At 36.9% G+C, this 24785-nt stretch overlaps 1 protein-coding gene across 2 annotated transcripts in view; it reads right to left on the bottom strand.

The window, feature by feature from the left end:
* Positions 1-24785, bottom strand: part of DLG2 (discs large MAGUK scaffold protein 2) — a 2044734-nt gene that overhangs the window by 1203476 nt on the left and 816473 nt on the right. The window contains exon 1 of one of the 2 annotated variants that reach the window (XM_047877320.1): positions 13644-13745. The exons of the other annotated variant lie outside the window; for it this stretch is intronic. Within the exon in view, the coding sequence (XP_047733276.1) occupies positions 13644-13745 (102 nt within the window). Of the gene's footprint in view, positions 1-13643; positions 13746-24785 lie in introns of those variants that run through there. 2 annotated transcript variants of the gene reach the window in all.

The raw sequence follows: 24785 nt of genomic DNA, 5'->3' as shown, positions 1-24785 counted from the left end.
CTGGAAAAGACCCCAGGAGATATGAATCATTCTTCCCCATAACCACTGCCCTACAGTAACCTATAGCTTCATTATAATACATTTACAGTGTGATTTTGAACCTCCCTCTCCTCACAGAGGGAAGGCTGTCCTGACAGTTCCAACAAGAACCATATAGGGCCAAAAACCCCACCTCCCTGGTTCTAGGAGGAGTCCCATAGCTGATTGGAAGCAACCTCAGTCAGAGACCACAGGTAGCTAAGAACCCAGAATGGGCAACAGCACACACTGCTAACACACTGAGGGCTCTGAACAGCCAGACTGTATGCAAGGCAAGGACTTCAAACTGTTCAATACATTGGGGTTATTCATTTAAAAGTAAGCATCTGTAGACATACCACATGAACCATGTCCTTAATATTGTCTGAGTGGCACACTGAACCACTTTGAAAGATGCACCACAACTTAACTCGAAATTAGATTAAATGGACTGAGTCAATGATAGGAAATATAGGATCTTCCAAACTATCATCATCTGTGAAGCACAGCATTGACAGTAATACTCTGTGACTGAAGAAACTCATTTTGGCAGATCTGTCTCTCCAGAAAGGGAGTAATCTTGATATATACCTAGTTTTTGTTGTTGTTGTTGTTGTTGTTTTAATCTAATCTTCTGTAAATCTACTTAAGTCCACTCATGATCTCCTTTTTTATGTGTGAAAGAAGAGCTCCCACACATGTACAAGAGCACACAAGCAGGGAAGGGCAAAAGCAGAGGGAAATAGCATCCTAAACAGGCTTCACTCCCAGGGTAGAGACTGTGGGGCTGGATCTAGCAACCTTGAGCTCAGGACCTGAGTGGAAATCAAGCATTGAAAGCTTAACCAACTGAGCCATCCTGGTGCCCCCATTTATTATCTCTTAAATTGCTAAAAATTTTGTGATAAATTAAAGCTGTTGCAGTTTTCCTAAGTTGTTGCAGAGAGAAATAAGTGAAATAAAACATCATCAATTAAATGTAAAGAGAACATGTTAACCAATGATTGCAAAAGAAATCTGGAATTTGCCAGATAGAGCTCTTCTCTAAAGATGTATAAAAAGAAGACTTACATGTCAATGCCAAATGCATATTCAAAAATGCACAACATCTACCTGTGTTAGAGTGAAATAATATATTTGGGGCTGTCTTTTTTAGTCAGAAAATTTAGAACATATCTTTCTCAATCCATATGAATGGAAAAATATGCACGTGGGTCTAGTAATGTCCAAAAAATGGCTAATTCTACATAGGTAGAGTTACACAAGCAAGCACCAAGATTTTATTTTTGTTGGTAGAAAGCTGGTTCATCTGAAATCAATTATATAAGCAATTTTTCTCTGCTTCCCTAGAACTCAGAATGTCTACCACCTAGACCATCTTCACAAAAAAATACAGATTTTCATTTTTCAAAGATACATTTTGGTCCACATATTCCTGTGGCAGAGGTAGCTGGGCTTTGGGACATGCAAATTCTTGAATTTCTTGGCTCAACATTAAATGTATAAATCACCCATAATGGAGCTGTATACAAAATTGATTTGACTGGAGGTAAGAAGGCAGTATCCAGGTCCTGGACTCCTAAAGCTAGATATAAAAGAACCAAAGAGAAAGTCTGAAGTACCTTCAACTGGCCTAACTGCATGCTCTCACTTCTATGGGCTTCAGGAACACAAAACACATCATATTTCTAGGCTAGGGGCTGTCTGCAACAGGTTAGAAGCCATAGGAAAGAAGAGACCAGTATCTTGAATTCATGCAATTTCACTTCTGTCCTTACCATCTGAAATGTTTAGCTGTCTTCACTGCACAGGTGCAATCTGATTTTATTTGGTACACATCCACTGAGCTTCTGCACCATGCCCCCTCAGCCCTTCCAAATTCAATATAGGTAACACCTACTCATTTGATCACATAAATGAGTGTTATGGGGCAAGTACTAGCTCTGCCCTCTGTTCTTGGCAGGATCCCAGAAATATCTTGGTTGAATGTTTTGGAAGCATAGGTCAGCCCCTAGTAAGTGCTTAAAGAAGGACAAACAAGGGAAAAAGAGACTTTCTCTGGCCTTAGAGTCAGAAAACTAAACTTCAACTGCAGTGCCTCTATTACATGCCTTGTGACTTTGAACAAGTCATAGCATTAGTTAGGAAGTTTGAGCAGAAAAGAGACTTAAAAGAATATCCTATCTACACTCAACTAGTTATTTGATTACTTTAATAATATAATGGAGAAAAAGTGTTCTAGCCTGATATTTGAACATCCATAGTGAAGAGAATTTTAAACTCAATGTGCTTCAGTTTCTATAAAATCTATAAAATATCTACTTTGCAGAGCTGTTGAGGTACAAAAGATACCTAATTTCAGAATGCTGTCCATAGTATGAGTAAGATAAAGAATAAAGGTTCTTTCTAAATAGGCAGATAACACCATTACAAAGAGGTAAGCCTTGAATACAGCAGGCAAATACACAAACCCATTCCCAGCCTCTTAAACCCTCTGACCACCTTCATCTGAGAACCTTATTGAAATTCATTTCACTATTTTACAGAAAGAATAAAAGTACAGTTTGCATGGCCCTGGTTACCCATTTCCTTACAGTTATTTTTTTTTCCTTGAAAACTTTTCAAGATAAAAATTCAAAACCCCAGAGCTCTGGAGGATGCCTGATCTCCCTTCAGCCAAAACAGGCATCCGGTTTCTACAATAAATGAGATCATAGCATCCTTACTCATACTGCTGTAGATAAGAACCTGTCAGCATTTTCATTATAAAACCTTTTTCTTCCCTCTGGCTTGAGAGACCAACCATGGCAATTTGCTGGAGAAATAGTTCCAGCAAAGGGCAGTACACAAGGCTCAAGCACAGAGAGAAAATGTTTTCCTTTTACAAACTCCAGAAAGGTTTATTTGGGAATTAGGCTAGAATCTCAAGGAGCATTTCTTTTCGATGGTCATTTGGCCTTTTAAATAAAAGAAATAAGGTTTGCTGATATGTAAAACAAAATTTTCTCCGGCAGCAGATGTCAGGAAAAAGGTTAACTACTTAATACCTTTAGGCACCAGTACCTCATGTAACAGCCGTAGTAACATACACATTAAAGAATCTGTGCTCACAGGTAAGGTGCTTTCAGAGTTGGGAGCATTCTCTCAGACTTTCTAAGCTAAAATCATGGTGGGGGAGAGGGTTTTGCCAGTATTACATCAAACAGGAGAAAATGGGATATATTAAGTGATATGCTAGAGATGACCAATAAAATCTTTCTAACAAAATGATGACACACCGAATACTCAGTAAAGGTGGGTTGAATGATCTGGTTCAAAGAGTAAACTTTTTTTTCCCCATCATTCCTGAATCTCACATGTGAAAGCAAAAAAGAAAAAAAAAAGTGTCTTTCTAGGCAATCATACACTATCCTAATATAAACAAAAGTGAAATGGGAAGGGACTGTATCTGAGTGAGAGAAAGAAAACTATTATCTATTTAACGGCTACTACATGCCATGTATACCATTAATTGCTTTCTTATTTGTATGGAATAAAAAGCCCATTAAATATATCTTATCTCCATTGTACAGATGAGAAAATTGAACTTCGTAGAGGTGAAAGAACTTCCCCAACATCAAAGAGCTAATGGTGTAGCCATACCACACCTTTTATTCTTTATTTATTTTTTAATTTTTTATTTAAAAAAAATTTTTTAACGTTTTATTTATTTTTGAGACAGAGAGAGACCAAGTATGAGCGGGGGAGGGTCAGAGACAGAGGGAGACACAGAATCTGAAACAGGCTCCAGGCTCTGAGCAGTCAGCACAGAGCCTGACGCGGGGCTTGAACTCACGGACCGCGAGATCACGACCTGAGCCGAAGTCGGACGCTTAGCCGACTGAGCCACCCAGGAGCCCCAAAGAAACTTTTAATTTTTTTTTTAATGTTTATTTTTGACAGAGAGAGAGACAGAGCATGAGTAGGGGAGGGGCCGAAAGAGAGGGAGACACAGAATCTAAAGCAAGCTCCAGGCTCTGAGCTGTCAGCACAGAGCCCAACGTGGGGCTCGAACCCACAGACTGCGAGATCATGACCTGAGCCGAAGTCGGATGCTCAACCGACTGAGCCACCCAAGAGCCATACCACACCTTTTAATACCAACCTTTACCTTCAGAACTTGCTTCCTCCTATGTTTACCTGTCCAAGAACACACTCAAGCTTAAGACTTACCCAAGGTATCTCTCTGCTTCATTCAGATGGTTGGTTGGGTATAACCTAACACTCTATCTGCCTGTCCTTCATTCTTTCTCCTTTTTCTTCTTCTGTCCAAAGAGAAGATACACCTTCAATATCATACCACTAGTTTCTATTATCATGTTCTTTTAACACTAGCAAATAAGTATTGATCATAGATATCAGCAGACTTGAGTCCAAAATCAAACTCTTTTTTTTCTTTCTGACCTAGTCCAATGCCTTGAAAAACCCAGATTAATTTCAGTGACCGCTAAAAAGCCTTCTCTAACTATATTTAAAGCAATCATTGATCCTTTTCTCCTACTATCTATAGCAGGGCTTCCCAACCTATTGAAGTATGAGACCAGTTTTAAAATGTGCACTCTTTTGCATTATGTGTTAACTATACTACAAAAAGAAAGAAAATTAACTATTTTGTGGATCTCTCACTTGATTTCAGTTGCACACACACAATATGATGTTAGAAATATACTATGTTATTTATAAGGTTTCCAGAAGCCATAATTTAGGACAGTGGTCTTATTCCCTTTGATCTGATCATCTAAATTTTCATAGGAAACATTATTGAACATTTAATAACTGCAATGTACTGTGGTCATAGGCTGATAAGAACATTCATATATGTAAAAATAGATGCAAAATTCACTAAAGTAGTGTTGAATGATTTCTACTGTATTATATCTGAAGGCATAATCTGTGATTTATAAAAAAAATTGTTTATTTATTTTTGAAAGAGAGAGTGAGACAAAGAGTGAGTGGGGGAGGGTTATAGAGAGGGAGACACAGAATCTGAAGCAGGCTTCAGGCTCTGAGCTGTCAGCACAGAGCCTGACGCGGGGCTCAAACCATGAATTTTGAGAACATGACCTGAGCCTCAGTTAGATGCTTAACCAACTGAGCCACCCAGGTGCCCCGTGAAGGTATAATCTGTGACTTATAATGAAAAAAATCCAGGACCTTCTGAGAAAACAAGTTTAACTGCACTAAAATCCCCATGGCATGGGGATTCAATTATACTTATAATCTATTAGCTCATCTGTAACTTATTAAACCAGAATGACTTACTAGTGATGACATGTCCAGGGATCTGACCCTCGTCAGAATTTGTCTCAGTCAGAATTTTACAGAGTGAGAAACTGAGATTTATTATATGGAAATGGCTCACACAATTATGGAGCTGGGAAGTCCCAAAATCTGCAACTGGCAAGGTGTAGACTCAGGAGAGCTGACATGTAATTTCAGTCTCAGTTTGAAGGCCTGAGCATCACGATAACTGATGGTTTAAGTTCTAATCTGAAGTCCAAGTGGGCCTGAGACCCAAACAGAGTTCATGTTTCACTTCAACACCAAAGACAACAAAGACTGATCCCAGGTCAAGGTAGTGAGGCAGAAGGAGTTACGTCTTACTCAGCCTTTTTGTTCCATCCAGGTCTTCAACTTACTGGATGAGGCTCACCCTCTTTGAGGAGAGCAATCTGGTTCACTCAGTCTAATGATTCAAATGTTAATCTCATCCAGAAAAACCCTCACACACACACCCAAAATAACATTTTGCCAAATTCCTGGGCACCCCTTGGCCCAATAAAGTTCATACATAAAATTAACCATTACACCAGGGTAGCACATTGAGCAATGCCTAGTCTATGCTTCAGGGTAATGTAAGCTCTATGAAGTTTAATAGCACAAGAGGTTTTCAGAGGCAAACTGCCAAGGAAAATAACACATGAACTACAACAAAAGACACTTCTTTTCACTCATTCAGTAAACATTTACAAGCACCTATATAATTCATTCATTCACTCAACAAATATTTATTGACTATCTTTCGTGAAACATTTCCTGGATCTCTTAGGTACTATAATAAATGAATATGATATGGACCTTGTCCCTAAGCAGGTCACAGTTTAGATGGGCAAACAGAACAAGTAAATATAATTTACAAATGAGTATTACAAAGATTCAAGCATTGACCATTGGGTATCTCAGGAATCCTGAAGTAATTTAACTTAGAAGGGACTGGAGATGATTTTACCATAGCGACTTTGAAACTTCCCTGGGATATCCATAAGTGATTACAAAGTAAAAGGCTTGATAATAAAAATATGTCTCAGGTTTTTCAAGATCCTAAATTCTATGATTCAACATTCCTTTTTGTGAACATATTTTAGTGACTGCATAATATTTAACCTTCCTTATCTTGTGATATTTAGCCCCTCCCCCAATTTCCACTATTAAAAGAAAAAAAATTTTGAAAAGGACCTTGAACTGGCAAGTATTCTTTCTCAAATGGGACACAAGGCCTATGCAACCTGCTTCTTTGGGATGTTCAGCACCTGCTTCACTCATTAGCTCATTTTTCATTTTCTCTTTCTGGGTCAGATTTAATCTAGGATATTTTTTTGGTGTGAATTATGTAAACTTTTAGATTCTGCCTTTTGTGACATTAAAACGCTTTAATAATGTGTTAAAGTACACCCCATTTACAAACAGATGAATTTCAATGTATTTGACTGAAAAACGCTTTTCAGTCGACGACCAACAACCTCCATTTTTTTTTTACCAGTTGGCAAAGTGGCCTTAATAGAATACAAAAATATGTATTGAATACTTACCACATTCCAGGCATTGTGTTAAATGTTTTCATATGTGATATATCACTTAATTCTGACAAGAGTCCTGTAAGCAAGGTGTTATTTTTCCTGCTTTTTACAGTTAAAACTTGTCATTTTATCTTCTCTCACCTTGATTCTCAGAACTTCTAGTGCATAGAGATCATGGCATAGAAAAAGAACACTGAGCTAGCTACAAATTAGGAGACCTGGTTCTAGCTCCAGCTCTGTGACTTGCTATGTGATCTTGAGAAAGTTACATCCTATCTATATGGCTTAGTAACCTTATGTGGGAAATGAGAACGTGAATACTATAGGAAATGGTATATTAGCTCAAACTCCTCTCAAATAAATAAATACATAAATAAATAAATACTTTAAAAGGAGGCTGAGTCTTCTTACAGGTGTGACTTACATTCAAATTTATGCCAAGAAAAGTATATATAAATTATATTTTTGCAAACTGACTCCCAACTTAAAGGCACTTATATAAAGTCGCTACATTAAGGAAAACCTACAGTTAATTCTACAAATGAGTTGTAGACTCTAGACATAAACTCTTTGAGCTCACATTTTGGCTCTGCTACTTAAAAGCTATGTGACTTTAAGCAGGTTACTTGAAGTCTGTATGCCTCCATTTCCCCATTTCTAACATGTATGTATCTATCATACCCATCTCTAAAGACTATTGTGAGGATTAAGTGAGTTGACATTTATAAAACATACAGAACGTGTATTTGGCACATGGTAGCAGGTTAGTATGTATGTTGTGGGACAGAGACTAATGTCTTAACAATATAAATAGCTGTTACCTTGATGTACCCATTTTGAACATATGGACTTTTTGCATATTAGGTATTTTTTTTTTAAATTTTTTTTTTTCAACATTTATTTATTTTTGGGACAGAGAGAGACAGAGCATGAACGGGGAGGGGCAGAGAGAGAGGGAGACACAGAATCGGAAGCAGGCTCCAGGCTCTGAGCCATCAGCCCAGAGCCTGACGCGGGGCTCGAACTCCCGGACCGCGAGATCGTGACCTGGCTGAAGTCGGACGCTTAACCGACTGCGCCACCCAGGCGCCCCATGCATATTAGGTATTTTTAAACGGGACACACCAATCTAGTCGTGGGACTCCTATAAACTCAAAGAGAGTTTTAACCTTATTCGCAGGAGAATAAACTAATTACCTCTTATTTATAAGTCCATAAAGTAGAAAAAAACTATTTAAACATAGAGAATGTTATTATATATAAAGTAACTTGTGGCAGTACAAATTTATACAGCTACCGTTAAAATAAATGCAATAGCCCATCATCAAGAGTTTTAAAATATTTAAAATATGTCTTTGTAATTCTACTTATTCTAGCCTACCCAAAGGAAGTCATTCTGAATAAAAAAAAAATTATTTACCAAGATATGCCTTTTATTTTTAATAGAAAATGTGGGCAAAAGCCTAAATATCCAAAGATAAAGATAGTTATCTGTTATACAGCTATTAAAATGTATATTCAAATCCTAATATAAATTTAAAGCATTAAAAAGTAAACTCGATGATTCTAACTGCATTTTCAATAATAAGCTATATGTAGACCAACAGAAAATAGTACCAGAAAACTAGAAAAATATAAAGTAAAATATTAATAGTTTTAATCTCCAGTCCTTTGGGACAAGAGTATTTTCTGAAATTTGTTTTATTTTTGATTTTATGTTTTTTTTTGTTTTTTGTTTTTTGTTTTTTTAATTTTTTTTAATGTTTATTTATTTTTGAGACAGAAAGAGACAGAGCATGAATGGGGGAGGGGCAGAGAGAGAGGGAGACACAGAATCAGAAGCAGGCTCCAGGCTCTGAGCCATCAGCCCAGAGCCTGACACGGGGCTCAAACTCACGAACCGTGAGATCGTGACCTGAGCTGAAGTCGGACGCTCAACCGACTGAGCCACCCAGGCGCCCCTGATTTTATGTTTTTTAAAATTTACTTTAGTGAACATATATTACTTTAAAATAAAAATAAAGAACATACCAAAATAGGCATTGGCAATATTCAAAATATATAGACTTAGTGATGTATCTATTAATGAATATAATGATAGATATATTCGCCACTCTTCTGTAAAAAATTTGGCCATGTTTAAATACACATATGAACAAACAAACCCACTTCTCCTTGAAAGAGACTTTCTAGGCAGGAAAAGGAAGCTTGCAAGAGTTTTGAATGCCAATGTGCCAGGGAACTGTCCACCAGAAAGGTGCTGATAGACACTTAGATCTTGGGTGATTGTGTAAGCACCCTCTGGAGGATGGAAGTCTACAAGGCATTTCTTTTTCCTTTTTCTCCTCTTTCCTAATGCCTCTTCTCTCCTTTCCCATCATCCTGTTGTAGTTCACTTTCTTTCCTTCCATCCTTTCTCTGATTACCTGGTAACTATGGAGATTAGAAGAAATAACACTTGTAAAGCACCTAGGATAGTGTCTAGCCTTTCTGGATACTTAATCAAGCTGATTTTTCTTTCCCTTTACATTTTTAGTAAGAATCCCTTCCTTATTTTAATTCCATCCTCTTCTTTTCTATTTCCTTCCATTTTAAACTCTTTTTTATTCACATTCTTCTTTCTCTGGGAGAAGCACCATGTAGACAAGATGGAAGTTGCTTTTTACCAGATGATTCCTTGCTTTGAGGGGTGGGGCAGTGTATGACATGTCTACACATTCATAGTAAAAATATATATCTATATACTTTAAGAACTTTTCTCTGTCCCAATACATCAAACATAATATTAATGGCACCTGATATGGCCTAGGGGCTTGACAGTTTGATTCAGATGAGCTGTTATATTAAGATATGACTCTAGGAGATAGGGGAGTGAGGTTCCCTATGGCAAAAACCTATTTCAATAAAACTTCTTCTCAGTTACAAAAAAAAAAAGGCAAAGCAATAATTGTAGAGAACATTATACTTTACAATTAAACTTTTAGAATATTAGGGATAATAACAAATATTCAATCTTTTTTGTTTGCATGTTTTTGCCTTGGAAATGGTGACTGGAAGGGAGAAGTGAAGGGAAGGGGACACACAGAGGCTACAGATCCCTGCAATGTAGCTATGGGTAAGATAAAAGAAAGAGAAATGATATATTGGCTGACCATTGAATTATACTGCATGTGGAGAAAACATAGTTAAGCAAAGGTAAAGGTTATGCCTATTTTCAGATAATAACACAAAAAACTACTATAAGGGGAAAAAGGTTTCAGAAGGCCTTATTCACCATGGAATTTCCATTCCCATAGCAGTATTGTATGACAATAGCATATGGACTGGGGCAAAAAGAGGACTGATAAAATAGGAAAACTTTCTTCTGAATAACAGTGCTTTGGTTTCTCTTATGACAGACTGATAGGACTGTTTTCTGTACTTTAGAGAAGGGAGTAGGATTATCTCCCTCAATAAACTTGCAATTCCTGGAGGAAAGGAATGGTGCCATACTTGAATTTGTATCTTTAATACCAATCACAGTGCCTGGGATACAGCCTAGCACAGAAAGACACTTCACATTTATAATCATAAGCCATATAGTCAGCTAACTAAACTGAGTAACAGCCAGGATGCAGCAAGCTGTGGCCCTGGAGATTGCTAAGAAAGTAAAATTATTGTGGGCTTCTTCCTTCAAAACTTAAGTTACTCAGTATCCTGTAAGCCATTACTAGGTTTGGGAGAATAAGAATAAACAGTTTAAGTGTTTTTGAACTTAAGTCTGGCCAACATGCAAACATGGTTTCGGACTTTGCATGATAAATATCTTCCCAGAAAGAAAATATCCATCCTAATAATCTTACATTCAAACTTGATGGATAATATTGGAATAAATGCTTTTTTGGAGGCACCATATTGGCATCTATATTTCCATGAGTTGTTTTCCCAACAATTATTTAAATTCCACTTTCATTGCTCAGAGTCAACTAAAATCCTTATTTTATATTTTTCCATAAATCAACACTGCAATTAATGCAATCATCTACCACATCATTTGACTTTGAGACCATGGAAGACAAGAGTTGTTTACTGCCACATCTCCAGTGTCTAGCATTTATTCATTGCTCAATGAATATTTGTTTATTGAGTAAAACAATATTATCAGTTTTCAGTAGTTTTCATAAACCCACTGTGGTTTTTGAATGTTTTATCAATATATAAATTGTTCCTACATTTTATATAAACACTTTGCATAGAGAAAAGAAACCTTAGCAAAAGCTATGATCATGCTCACAGCAAAGAAACAATTTATCAAAATAACAGTGAAAGAAGGTCCTTTTAGAAGTGATGAGCCCTTCTTTACAGAGCTGTAAAAATAACCAAGGCCAAATTAAAGTATCAATCATTTGGTGAATATATACATACTAAGCACTGCATGTACCTCATTGAAACTATTTTTTACAATGACATAGTAATATATAAGGCAACAGTTATTACTGTGGCTATTTTACCTATGAGGAAACTGAGACCTAGAGAAGTCATATATATAATAAGTGGTACATCTACTTCTAGTTTTGAAACCTAGTCCTATATGATATACAAGTGTATAGTATATTCTGTTGTCATCCATCAGATAGTCTCGAAGAATTTCACCAGAGAAAGGCAAGAGTAGGAGACTCCATTACTCTTTCCATATCTAAGATTCCAAGGTGGGAGATTTACATCAACCAGTCTATAATTAAGCAACTGTTAAGTATGACTATAATGTAATGACCAATCCCATTATATTGGGCTTATGAATGATCTTATTCAAATACTTGACAAAAGGGAATGGGATAGACCCTCTAAAAGTATTCTTTCATTTTCATGGAGACTTGATTTCTTTTCCATAGAACAATGTCTACCAACACACATGATTTAGGTGCTTGCCTGTATTGACATGGTTCTCTCTCACAAACTGAACTTTTCAAACCAGAGCACCAAAAGTAAGAGAACTTAAAGTAAGTTAAACTAATTTAATTCCCTAGCCTTAACAAAAGCATGTGTGTAATTTTAACAGCATAAAAAAAAAACTTCTTTGAAAAGGAGCTTCAAGGGTTGAATGCATATTCAACAACATTTCCACACCAATAGCTTATCCTATTTGATGATTAGCTTGTGTTTAATTTCCCTTGACAAATTATTCACCTTTGTTCATAATCACTTAGCGCTGCAAAGCAATTCTCATAAGTGTATGGGAATGGATTTTAAATAGTAGCCATTGCTAAGGTGCCACTGTAAATACAGTTAGAAGAGTGAGTGGATAGAAGCACGGGGGAGGGTAGCAGGTTATGTGAGGAAGAGGAGCTAATAAGTCAGCTACTGGTGCTGTTCATTCACATACATCTTCCTGATAGCAATGAACACAAAAACCTTCAAAAACTCTAAGACCTTTCCAAGGGTTTCAAAAGGAGCATCTAGCTAGTCTTCAGTATGGTCAGTGATTTTTTAATGGACTCTAAGGTACAGTCTACTATATTGAGTAAAAAACATCACTATTTGGCAATAACTTTACCACTAAATGATTTTACAAAAGAATTATTGGAGAATATTAGAGCCAAGGAGGATCACTTCATCCACACCTCTCATCTGATAAGAGATTCTCTAGGCATAATCAGTATAAAACTCACAATTCTGACTCCCCATTTTTCCATTACAGCTACACTTCCTCTGAGCACTATCCATGAAGTTGAATGTCTATGTTTCATTAACTCTACTGCCTAAGGTGCTTACCGGTGTCAAGTCCAGTCACTGGTGTTATCTTTAAGAACAACAGGGATCATGTGATTTTATTCACTTACCAAAGTGAATTTTCAGTTATTTCAGATCAAGCTCTCTCTCCCCTAAGCAACACCATAGTAGCCACAAAAGTGTTCTATACAAACAGGCCAGACAAACTCACCAGCTTTGCACAATGAAAAGAAGTGAAGGTATGTGTGTCTAGGGCTAAGGGGACATGCACTCAGATCATTCATGGGCTAAGACCGCTCATATACCAAATTTCATGCATCTTCCAGTCCACCAACAAAGTTAGAGACAAGGATTAATGAATGGTAGCCTGCTTCAAAACCCTTCAAATCTCTTTTCCTTGGGAAAACTAATCACCTTTACAAACATCTGGGCTGGGACAGTTACTCGCTAGAAACTTCACTGATTAATTGTGACACCTCTTGATAACATTTCTGAATGTTGATTTCAAGTGGCTTGTATAAGCTTACAGAAAAGGTACACAATTAGGGGCAACATGAGCCCATCTCCAGATTTGCTGTCTAGAATAAAAATAAACTCTTCAGATTTAAAAGTGTCAAATTGCAAACTGATACGTTCGATTTCATCTCAAGAGCACATCCACCATCCCAGATAACCCTGATTGTGGGCCGTTGGGTCCGGGGCTCCAGGCAGTGGTAACCTACGATGAGTTCAGGAGCTCACAAATGAGCAGTCAGAAGCCCAATCACTAACTAAATGTATGACAAGATCCCAAGCACAGAGTCACCTACGGCGCCCCCTTTCCGAGGCGTGATCTGCTCTTGGAACCTCGGTACATTAGAGACCAGGGTCCTGCCACAAAGGAGTTATCAACCCAACATCGGACTCTAAAATCCGTGCGCTCTCAAGGCCCCCAAACCCAGCCAGCTCCCAGAAAGGGCAGAGCAAGTCGTAGCTTTTGTCACTCTCCCAACAAGCAGACACATAAACAAACAACAAAAGGAATTGTTAGCTCCCCCAAGGGAGGCAGCATGCATTAAAAAGACATGAACCTCGTCCTACCTTGCATCCAAACATCAACGACAAAGTGTTGTTGGTGCAAGCAACTTTGCAGTGGCAAATCATTGGGGTAAAACAGTCAGGGTCCTTAACAACAGGGGACATTCCTTTCGAGCTGCGGCAGTGGCAGCTCGCTTGGGGACCCGAACACGGTGCTCGCCGCCGGGCACATGGAGTGACAGCCTAGACCGTGCAGCTGCTCCGGTAGCTGCCCCCTGCGCCCTGCGCGGCCATCCCGGCGCCTGGGTAGAAGCAACGCGGGCAAGTAACAAGCGTTCGGGGTCTCCCTTCCCTGGGGAATGAGGCGTGGGGGGAGGGACAGAACCGAGAAGGGTTTTCCCCCCTTCTATGGTGAATTTAGGGTGGGTAAAATTTTAAAAAATTTAAAAAAATACAAAATAAAAATAAAAAGGAGCTAGGCGCTTAGAGGAGGGTTCAAAGGAGGTGGGGCAGTATTAGCATGTAAAAGGATGTGCCCGCCTACTCGCCCCAGTCACACAAGATTGTCATGCGAGCTGAAGGGGGCTGAAATAATTCTCTCTGAAGGAAAAGGAAAAAAAAAAAAAATACTGCAGCTCCCGATTTGGTAAAAAGCCAGTGGCTTGCTGCAATCCAGAGTCACCGTGGGGAGCGCTGGCCGGGCAAGTGGGGTGGAAGGGAGGGGCCGGCAGAGGGAGGGAGCAAGGTGCTCCCAGCCTAGCTCAGCCCTCGGCGCGCTCTGTGCCACCTAAGAGTCTCTGCGGTTGGTGTAAGAGGGCTCCAGTGTTATGTGACCCGAGGCCACACTGGACCCCTATCGCTGATGCCTCCAGAATAGGTGACCTCCGAGGGTGAGCTCTGAAGAAGGGGAGGCCCTTGTGAACCCTGCTGAGTGCATCCTCCAGGCTGCCCCTCTGATACTGGTGTGCCTGAGTTGATGGCCCGCAAAGGGATCTGGGGTAGAAGTGTACTGAAAATGATTTTGCTGGGACCCTATGCCCTTGACTTCTGGGTCAGGGAGCTGACTCACTCCCTAGGTGGTAGAATCTTCCTCATAATCAAGTTTTTTTCTGATATAACATTTTTCAAACTCAAAAACAAAGAGTCAGCCCCTTCCCCACCTTGATGTCTTAGAGGCTCAGAAAAGCCCCAGAAGTCTTTATGCTGTTCTGGAAGTATGAATGGCAAGACTGGTGGATATGCTTTACTGGTTTTTTCTTTCTTTTCTTTTTTTTTTTCTTTTTTCTTCCTTTTTAAAGTGAGGCTATCAAAATTGCAAAAGACAAAAAAAAAAAAAAAAAAAAAAAATTCAGCATGTGGCTGGCCCAGCTGCAAAACTGCTTATTGAAGACCAAAAAATAAAAAAAAATAAAAAAAAGTTAGGAGGGATGTAGAAGAGTAGGAAGTGGGTAAAACTAGCACCCTTTTGGTGCCACCTGAGTGCCTGGCATTTTGCCTCACAAATGGTTGGAAAGAAAGGATGACATCAGGATTTGAATTAGACTCTGTCACTGGTGCTGAGTGGCTTTGTGTCAATCACTTAACACTGTTTGAGCCTCTGCTTATCTGTGAAGTGATGCTATTAACTCCTACCTTGCAGGGTTGTCATGAAAACTAGACAATAAGGAAATTCCTGTGGTAAGTCCTGGTGGTACCTAGAACCTCTCTTTACTTACACAGCCTGTCTCATGTCTTAGCCTGAGAGAGAGAGAGAGATATTATTGGACACATTTTTCCAGAAGAAGAAACGGGGGCCCTGAGGATATATCACTTGCCCAAGCCACACAGTCAATAAACCATGAAGATGGCTTAAAGCAAACTGACAGAGGATAGTTTACAAAGCAACATCATGGGAGATTTCACCTATTTCTCCAGAATCATGTTGTCAAGACTCCAGATTTATTTGAGAAGGGTTAGGGCTGTCATATTCACATGAATATGGTAGTTTCAAAAAGTCTCTGATTGGGCATTCACCTGAGATCCTGCTTAAAATATACCAGCAAAAGAGTCCTAAATATCCATAGCAAATTCTGCTGGAAACACATCTCCCTAATGCAGTTCCAGGAGAATACCAGATCACTTGAGCTCTATCTAAATTAATGAGCCCCAATACCACCATATGATTCAGACTTATAAGTTCCAATAAGAACAAAAGACCAACTTGCAAATTGTCAAGTCAAATGCAGTGCCCTATAAACTTTCTTTCACCTTCCCATATCCAAAATACCCTCCCCTCTTGTCTCAAGTTAATGGAAACCAAACCTGATTGAATAATTCCTTGGGATTCTTAGGTTCAACTCTATGTTATCATTCCATAGGCCAGGAGGATATCAAGGACTCAACATTTTTACTCAGGCTTCTGGTGAGAGGAATATGGGTACTGCTTACAAAATTAAGACCTCCTGAAGGGAAATCAACATGGAACAAAGTATGAGCAAAGATCCCCATAAAAAGAAAGTAAAAGTTGAGGCAAATCTAGTTCTAACTGAAGAAGGGAGCTATCTATGCCTCAGGCTTTGGGAGTCTCATAGTAAGCACAGGAATCCTTACCTTGTCAATTCCCCTATTAGCAGTCAGTACTGATTCAATTTGTTGGGCATCTAGGGGCTGCTGGGGCTCAGGAGGTCTAATATATATGTGCTTAAATATACCAGATCACATTTTAGGATCAGAACTCTGGTCTGGTGCCTTCTGTGAATCCTAAAGTCACATTCACACATTAAGTGTATCCCTTATCATTTTATCCCTTTATGTTACCATAAAATGTGTGATTGTGTGAGTACTTCCACCTACAGAGCATCTATAATTATGGCTGTTTTTCCAAAGGCAAATGGATTCTAAAAAAAAATTGTACAATATTTCCCTTATTCATTAGCCTATAATTTGGATTTCAAACACCCCAAAAGTATTGTATGCTCTATATTGTGATGTTCCAATAATAACTAACACAGTCTTTCCCTAATGAATTACCCAAGCTAAGGCTGACCTCCTATTCTAGGGCAGCATTAAAGGCTGCTATGTTCAAGTTATTTCCCATTTTACAGTTTGTGCTGGTTTAGACTGAGAAAGCCAAAGGCAATATACAAAAAAAAAATGTGTATTTCAGTTCTTTAATCTTATTGTTTAAATTTAATCAATGAGAATTCATTTATCTCTATACACACACATGTATGTGTTTGTATATGTGTGTATGTGTTATATCTGTTCACATGCATCTGACGAAATGCTTTCCTTTAATTCCTGTTTCTCAATAATAGCTCTGGGGTGAATTGAAAAGGGGCAGAAGAAGGGGGGTGTGGTTTCCATGACAATGCATTCCACAGTTACAGCCAGTAACCACTATGGTTAAAAAAAATGAATCACTGTTACCTTAAAATATGAACACACTGCATTATTGGTCTGAAAAGCACTAATTTGGGAGTATTCTGCATGGGGATATACTGCAATATTTTTAGGAGATATTACTGGGCTGTGCCAGGAGATGATGCACTCATTTTAATAATCAAAATAACCACCTTTAGACATTTCAATGATTTGTAATATTTACAGTTCTAATAATTATCACTTTTTCAAAATTATACATGACAACTATATGCTATTAAAATTGTTTCCTAACGACAACTTTCCTCAAAACTGACTCAAAATCACATACCTAAAACCAGGATTATCAATAAATATGACCAGGATTCAATTTTAATATTTTGTTATTATTATTACTAATCAGAAATTGAGAAAAGAGGCATTACCTATTTACCCTTTTTCCTTTCTCTCTTGAGCCTTTCCATTGCAATTTTTATTAGTTTTAAAGTTTATTTATTTGAGAGTGAGAGAGTGCAAGTACAGGAGGGGAAGAGAGAGATGGAGACAGAGAAAGAATCCCAAGCAAGCACCACACTGTCAGCACAGAGCCCAATGTGGGGCTTGAACTCATGAACCGTGAGATCATGACTGGAGCCAAAATCAAGAGATTCACCGACTGAGCCACCCGGGCACCCCTCCAAGGCAATTTTTAAAAAGAAGTGTTTCATGTTGGAAGGGAAAGGGGTGTATTGTACACCAAGAGTCCTGGTGTTTTTTCTTATTGACTGGATAACTTTTAGCAAGCTACCCAGACTCTCTAAACCCCAATTCCCTTGTCTATCACGATGAAATGGATATACCAGAGTACTTCCAAGTTTACCTCCAGTACTGAATTCTCTGAGTTGCCTTCCAAACATAGAATCTTAAGAATAAAAGGAGATTTAACAAGCAATTCCATTCAGTCACCTGTCTTCATTAAACTCTTCTATAGTGCTTACTATTTGATATGCTTGGATAAGTGTTTGCTTTGTGCACTATTCTAAATTCATCTATGGGCTGGAGCCAGACCCTACTCTTGAAAGCCCAATTTGTGTACCTCTTTCCAAATCTCCACTCAGTGGCATCATGATAGTAGCTTGGAATCAGCTGTGAAAGAAGAATTTATCCCCACAGAAATTGACAAACATAATGGATCAAAACTTTTCCTCTTCAGAGAAATATTTACCAGCTCTGCTCTGGTTTAGGTACTTTAGCTACATTAATTTATTTAATCACCAAACCACTAAATCTTATAAAAAAGGGAAAGTGAATCAGAGAGAGATGTCTCCAGGCTAACAAAATTGGTGTACTAGTTAGCTTAATGAATCAACAAAAAAATCTCCATGGTGTTCAACCACAAAGGTTTATTTCTCCCTTTTGTTACATGTCCTTCACAGCTTGACTAGGACCCTAGCCCATGTTGTTCCATAAAAGAATACCATCTATCAGGGACATGATATTCTCATGACTGAAGGAAAAAATGATCAATGGCTGAATATGCAGTGGCTCTTCACATTTCTGCTCAGACTTCACATTTTATTGGCCAAGGCAGGTCATATGGTCAAACCTGATGCCAGTCAGGTGGAGAAGGGTAATCCTCTCACTGGGAAGGAAGAGAGAATATTTGGAACAATAACACAGTAGATGACAACTTATCTGGGTGATAGAATTGGAATTTGAACCCAACCAATCTGACCATAGGAGCCAAGTTCTTAAAATAGGCTATTCTGCCTCTTACAGCTAACACTTCTATTTTTTCATGACTTTCCATAACAGGGTTTACTTAGTACCTCTTTGAGGGAATTCTTCCCATGATTCCTATAAAAAGTGTGGTAGATTAAGATGACATAAGGACTTTGGAGCCAATCAGACACACTAGGTTTTGCTGTGTGGTTTCAATCATTATTTTCCTTCCCCTCCTTTCCCTTTCACTGCAAATTGAAGTCCACTTATTTTCACTTGATCTTTTGTAGAGATGTTTTAAAGTAATTAAAACATCAATAGGTTTGTAATATAACCTGTATTTTTATCATTGAGGTTTCTCAAATTTGTAAGGTGGAGAGGTCTGTGAATATGCCTTTCTGTCATCAATGACTTTATAGATTAATTGAAGAGACTGTCATGAAATAAAAGCTAACAGTAGCTCTTTCCAACAGTAATGAAGTATATATAATTAAGTATTCATAAATGTACTTTAAGTTCTAAGAATTCTTGACCAATCTAGTTAACTTCTCTGAACCATGATTTCCAGTTTTGTAAAATGGTAATAATGCTATAGGATCCCTATATGGCTTAAAAGAGATAATGTATTTCAAAATGCCTGTCACACTTACCTGGTTTTTTCCTAGGCTCTCAGTAAATTGTAAGAGCTTTATGTTAATTTCCTGATTTTATTTTTACGATAAAAATTAACAGGAAAGAATAAACCTATCGGACCTACCCAATATGTATAATATCTTTATACTCAACAGTTCTGACTCTAAACTTTCTTCACAAATTTTAGTCTCCAAAAATTTCCCCTCACACTTTCTCAGCAATTTCAAATCCCTCTTGCTGAGGAACACATACCTGCAATGAAGGTTTGTACTAGCGCTAGACCCCACAAAACTGAGTCTAAAATGCATCATGCTTTCCCCATGACTGCTGACTCTTCATGTTCTGTCATTTCTGATTCCTCCATCTCTACTCATTTCTACCCCTAACTATGTGACCCAAACACCCCCCAACACCTAGTTGGCAACAATACAATCTTTATTGAGGAAGCTTAGCTCATTGATTCAAAATCAATTTTGACATTTTGTGTTAGCATCAAGCATTTTTGAAATAATGATTGTCCTCACCTTCAGAATAAGGCCAGGCAAAAATTTGCCTCTAAGACTTCTCATCAAGTTCACTTTCACTCTTAAGCACCATTTTGACATAGCAACTCCAAAATATCACCCTCACACCACCTGGGCAAGTTGCTTCAGTATGAAAATCAAATTAAAAACAAAAAACAAAAAACAAAAAGAAACAAACAAACAAAAGCACTATTTAGGTCCTTTTCACCAAATTTGATGTCAGTGTTGAAAGAATAAGATTTGAATCTTGGGTTCCAGTCCTAGCTTTTACACTTTGTAACTGAGATAATCAGTTTACCTCTTTGACAGTTAATTTTCCCATCCATTAAAAAAAAGGATAGGTTGTTAAATAAAACACCTCAGAGGGGTCCAATGAGGATTAAGTAAAATATATATTTTTCATATGCAAATAGAAAAAATATTATTAAAAATAAATGCTAAGTACAAATGCAAAGTTTGATGTGGAAATAATTTTAAAGTACTACCAGGAACAAACCATTTGAAAGTACTCATTACTCCAATGCCGGAGATAATTAATTGTAGTATTTTAGAAGATACAGCTCCAATAACATCACAATAAAACTGTATTCAAAGTATATCCAATAGTGTAGGCTGTTTTTGAAAAAAATATACCTTTGGTACCTATTCTTGCTTTTAGACAAAAATCTGCATACAAAAATGCCATTAATGATGCCATAGTATTTTCAATATTTCATGGCATGTTTCACAGGTTGCTTCTTGTTACAGTTCGAGAATATTTCTTACTTCAATATTATGAAAAAAATTGAAACATTCTTATAGGAAAATATTGGCACATATGCATAACAAAATTATTTGGCTAAAAGTTACAGATAAGGAATTCTTAGTGCAAAGAGCATTAATATTCAAAAATTGTTAATGTGTAATAGTCAATTTATGCTTGTATGAATTTAAATTTTCACTAAAAATCCCATGGGACTCATTTTTATTCTCCATAAGTGTCTTATACATGATACCTGAGCAAAATTCTGCTGTTCCATTTTGATTTGTCTCAAGATGTTATTTTTATTTGGTTATTTTATTGGGTTTTTACATGACAGTTTAGCTGAGTATAAGTTCTAGGTTGCCAGCTTATTTCTCCAAGTATTCTGAAGAATAAATCTAGTCATCTTTTTTTGTAATTGCTCGGTTTTTCACATTGACCAATTTTGTTCATTGTCTTGGAGATTCACTCCAATGTAATTAGATATGAAATTCACTTTCTGTATCCTGTTTAGGTTTTCTTGTAGTGGCCATATCTAAGGATTCATATCTTTAATCAATTAAAAAATGAATCCAAGGACTCATGTCTTCAATCAATTATAAAAAAAAATGTGAAGTCATACCACTATGCATTTTTTTCTCTCCATGTTCTCTTATCCTTTTTTTTAAAATTTTGATTATACATATATTTACTTTCCTTTTCTTTTATATCCATTATTTCTTTGGCTGCTTGTGCTACACTATGGGTAATTTCCTCAGAAATCTTTCCATGTACTAATTCTGTCTTTAGTTCTTTAAAATATTTATTTGGTTTTTAACTTATTATTATACTTTTCAGTTATAAAAGCTCTATTGTTTTTTATTGAGATATGACTGAATTATAAAGTCGTACAAGTTTACAGAGTACAACATGTTGATTTGATATACTTACACACTGCTAAATGGTTACCACCATAGCATTAGCTACCACTTCTGTCATCTCACATTAATTGCCACTTCTTTTTGTGGGGAGAACATTTAAGATCTACTCTCTTAGTAACTCTCAAATATATAATACAGTATTGTTAACTATAATCACCATGTTGTACATTAGATCCCCATGACTTATTTATCTTATTACCAAAATTTCATGCCTTTTCATCAATATATCTCCATTTCCACTATTCCTCAGCCTCTGGTAATCACCATTCTACTCTCTGTTTCTAGGAGTTTGGCTTTTTTAGGTTCCATGTATAGTTATATCATACAGTACTTGTTTATCTCTGACTTATTTCACTTAGCATGATGTCCTCAAGGTTGATCCATATTGTTGCAAATGTCAAGATTTATTTCTTTTTTATGGATGAATAATATACCATTGTATATACTACATCTTCTTTATCCATCTGTTGATGGACATTCAGGTTGTTTCCCTAACATCTCCACCAACAGTACATAAGGATAACTTTTTCTCTACATCCTCACTAACACTTGTTATCTCGTCTTTTTGATGACAGCCATTCTAACAGGTGTGATGTGATCTCATTGTGGTTCTTACTTGCATTTCCCTGATGATTAATGATAATGAGCACTTTTTCATGTTCCTGTTCCCCATCTGTATGTCTTCTCTGGTAATATGTCTACACAGCTCTTCTGCCCATTTTTAATTACAATTTTTTGAGTTTGGGGGCTTTTTTGCTATTGAGTTGTATAAGTTCTTTATATATTTTGCATATTAAACCCTTATGTACATATATGATTTGCAAATATTTCTCCCTTTCTAGAGATTGACTGTTCTTTTTGTTGACTGTTTCTTTTGCTGACCTGGCACATATTATTAATGAATGCTTAACAATATTTGTTCATTCATTCATTCATTCTTTAATTCATTCATTCATTATATACCAAATCAAGCCAAGAAACTTATTTCATATATCTGTCAAACACAGCAAAATTCCTATGAAATGACTAATTCTATTTTTATACTGTGTTTGTCCATCTGTGAAACAACGGCAAATTGTTCATTGTCAAAAAATATATACTAAATCGAAGTTAACTTTGAAAGCAGCAATTCATGGATAGACTGTCAAAAACATGGCTCATTTTAAATGGCTTTATATTGCCACTGTGCTTTACTACTACAAATAGATTTTCCTTATCAGCTTCCTTTCATCTAAACAATAGATGGTTCTTCAAGCTGCAAGAGCTAAATGAGGTGACTTACTTACCCTGAAAAACACCACTCTATTATGTTTACAAGGAGGGGCCCTCAGCTAATCATACCCAAACAAAGTGAAATGAATACTCAGTGCAACAAACGCTTGTCTGAAACCAGGAAGACATCAGATCTCTTTTACAATCTCCAGTAACATACCACAGAATTAAGATTATGACTCAATTATCTTTTTCTCTTAATAAGCTGCAAGAATGCTAGTTAAAGTACTTGATAGCACCAAATTATAAATATAGCCAAACTAGATTTCCATTTCCTGTTTGCTTAAAATAAGGTTATTGTGAGAAAACTGTATTTTACTACAGTGTGTGAATTAATCCCATTATAAAAGTGCTGGTGCTCTCTCCTTTCATTATAAGGATAGTCATTCTCAGGTATAATGTGTTAGAAGATCTAAATTGTGTTTGCTAAAGTTGTTATCATATGACCACAGAAAAGCCTTTGCTGTGTTCATGACATTTGCATATTTAATTTCCCATTTGTGGTTTCCAATTACTATTTTCTTATTCACTCAATTCCTTCAACAAATATTTTTGTGTGTCTTTTATGTGCTACACACTATGCTGAGTTTGGAATGCAGTTTAACTAGATCAATACAGTCCTGGCCTCATGGAGACTAGTAAGGAAGGCAATTTGGGATACATGCTTTGAGTAGAGCTTCATGACTTCATGAAAGCCTATAGGAGGATCTCATCAGAGAATACACAATTGGGAAAGTGAATGGGAATTTACTGGACACATGGGATACTGAAAAACATCTCAAAAAGAGGGAATAAAATATACAAAGAACACGTGGTGTCAAAAATAAGGAGTGTAGGGAGAACTGAGATAAGCCCAGAATAACTAGAACATGGAACCAAGGGCAAACATCAAGTGAGGAGAGGCTGATGAAAGTAAAGGTCAAACTACGCAGACTATATATAAGATTTTTGTTTGTATTCTAAAAGCCATAGGAAACTACCTGAAAATATTTTTAAAGTAGCTTCATCGATATAACTGAAATATAATATAAACAAACAAATATGTAAAGTACAACATAAGCTTCAGTATATGTATACATCCCTGAAACCATCAGCATAATCAAGACAGTGAACATAACTGTTCACCTTTATAACCCCTGTCAAGCAAATCTTTCCTACTCTCCATCTGAAAGCAACCTGAGATCTGCTTTCTATCATAACAGATTAGTTTGCACTTTCTAGAAATTTATATAAATGAAATCATATGGTATGTGCTTTTCCTGATTGTTTTTTCACTTAACATATTTGAGATTCATCTATGCTGTTGTCTCATTCACCTTTTTATTGCTATGTAACAGTACATTGTAAAGATATACTATAATTTGTTTATCCATTCATCTGTTAATGAACATCTGCATTGTTTCCACTTTGGGGCTGCATAGTTGTTCTGCATATTTGTGTATAAGTCTTTGTACAGATATATATTTTCTTTTTTATTGGATTGGAAAAGAATGATCACATGGTAGACATACATTTACATTTTTGAGAAACTTTCAAAGTGATTGTACCATTTAAAACTCCCTCCAATAGTGGATCAGAATTCCAGCCCCTTCAGATTTAAGTCAAACCTGGTATGATCATTTTAATTTTCGCCATTTTAATAGATGTATATTACTATCTCATTGTAATTTTAATTTGCTTTTCCCTAAGTATTAATAGCAAACAATTTTCCATGCTTATTTGCTGTCTGTGATCTTCTTTGGTAGTGTCTACTCAAATCTTTCAGTCATCTTTGAAATTGAGTTGTTTCTTGTTGAGTCTTGAGAGTTCTTTATATAATTGGGAGTTAAGCCCTCAATTAGATATATGTTTGCACATATTTCCCCTCAGTTTATAGCTTGTGTTCTCATTCTTTTAATAGTGCCTATCCAATTTATTAACTTTTATGATTCATATTTTTGGTGCCATATCTAATCAATGTGACTAAAGTCACAAAGATGTTATCCTCTAGTATCTTCCAGAATTTTTGTAGTTTATGTTTTACATTTAAGTCTATGATAAATTTGGACCTATT

Source organism: Prionailurus viverrinus, chromosome D1 (genome assembly GCF_022837055.1).
Source record: "Prionailurus viverrinus isolate Anna chromosome D1, UM_Priviv_1.0, whole genome shotgun sequence".
Taxonomy (NCBI): domain Eukaryota; kingdom Metazoa; phylum Chordata; class Mammalia; order Carnivora; family Felidae; genus Prionailurus; species Prionailurus viverrinus.
The sequence above is the reverse complement of the archived record's forward strand: the minus strand, read 5'-3'. Positions and strand labels throughout refer to the sequence as shown.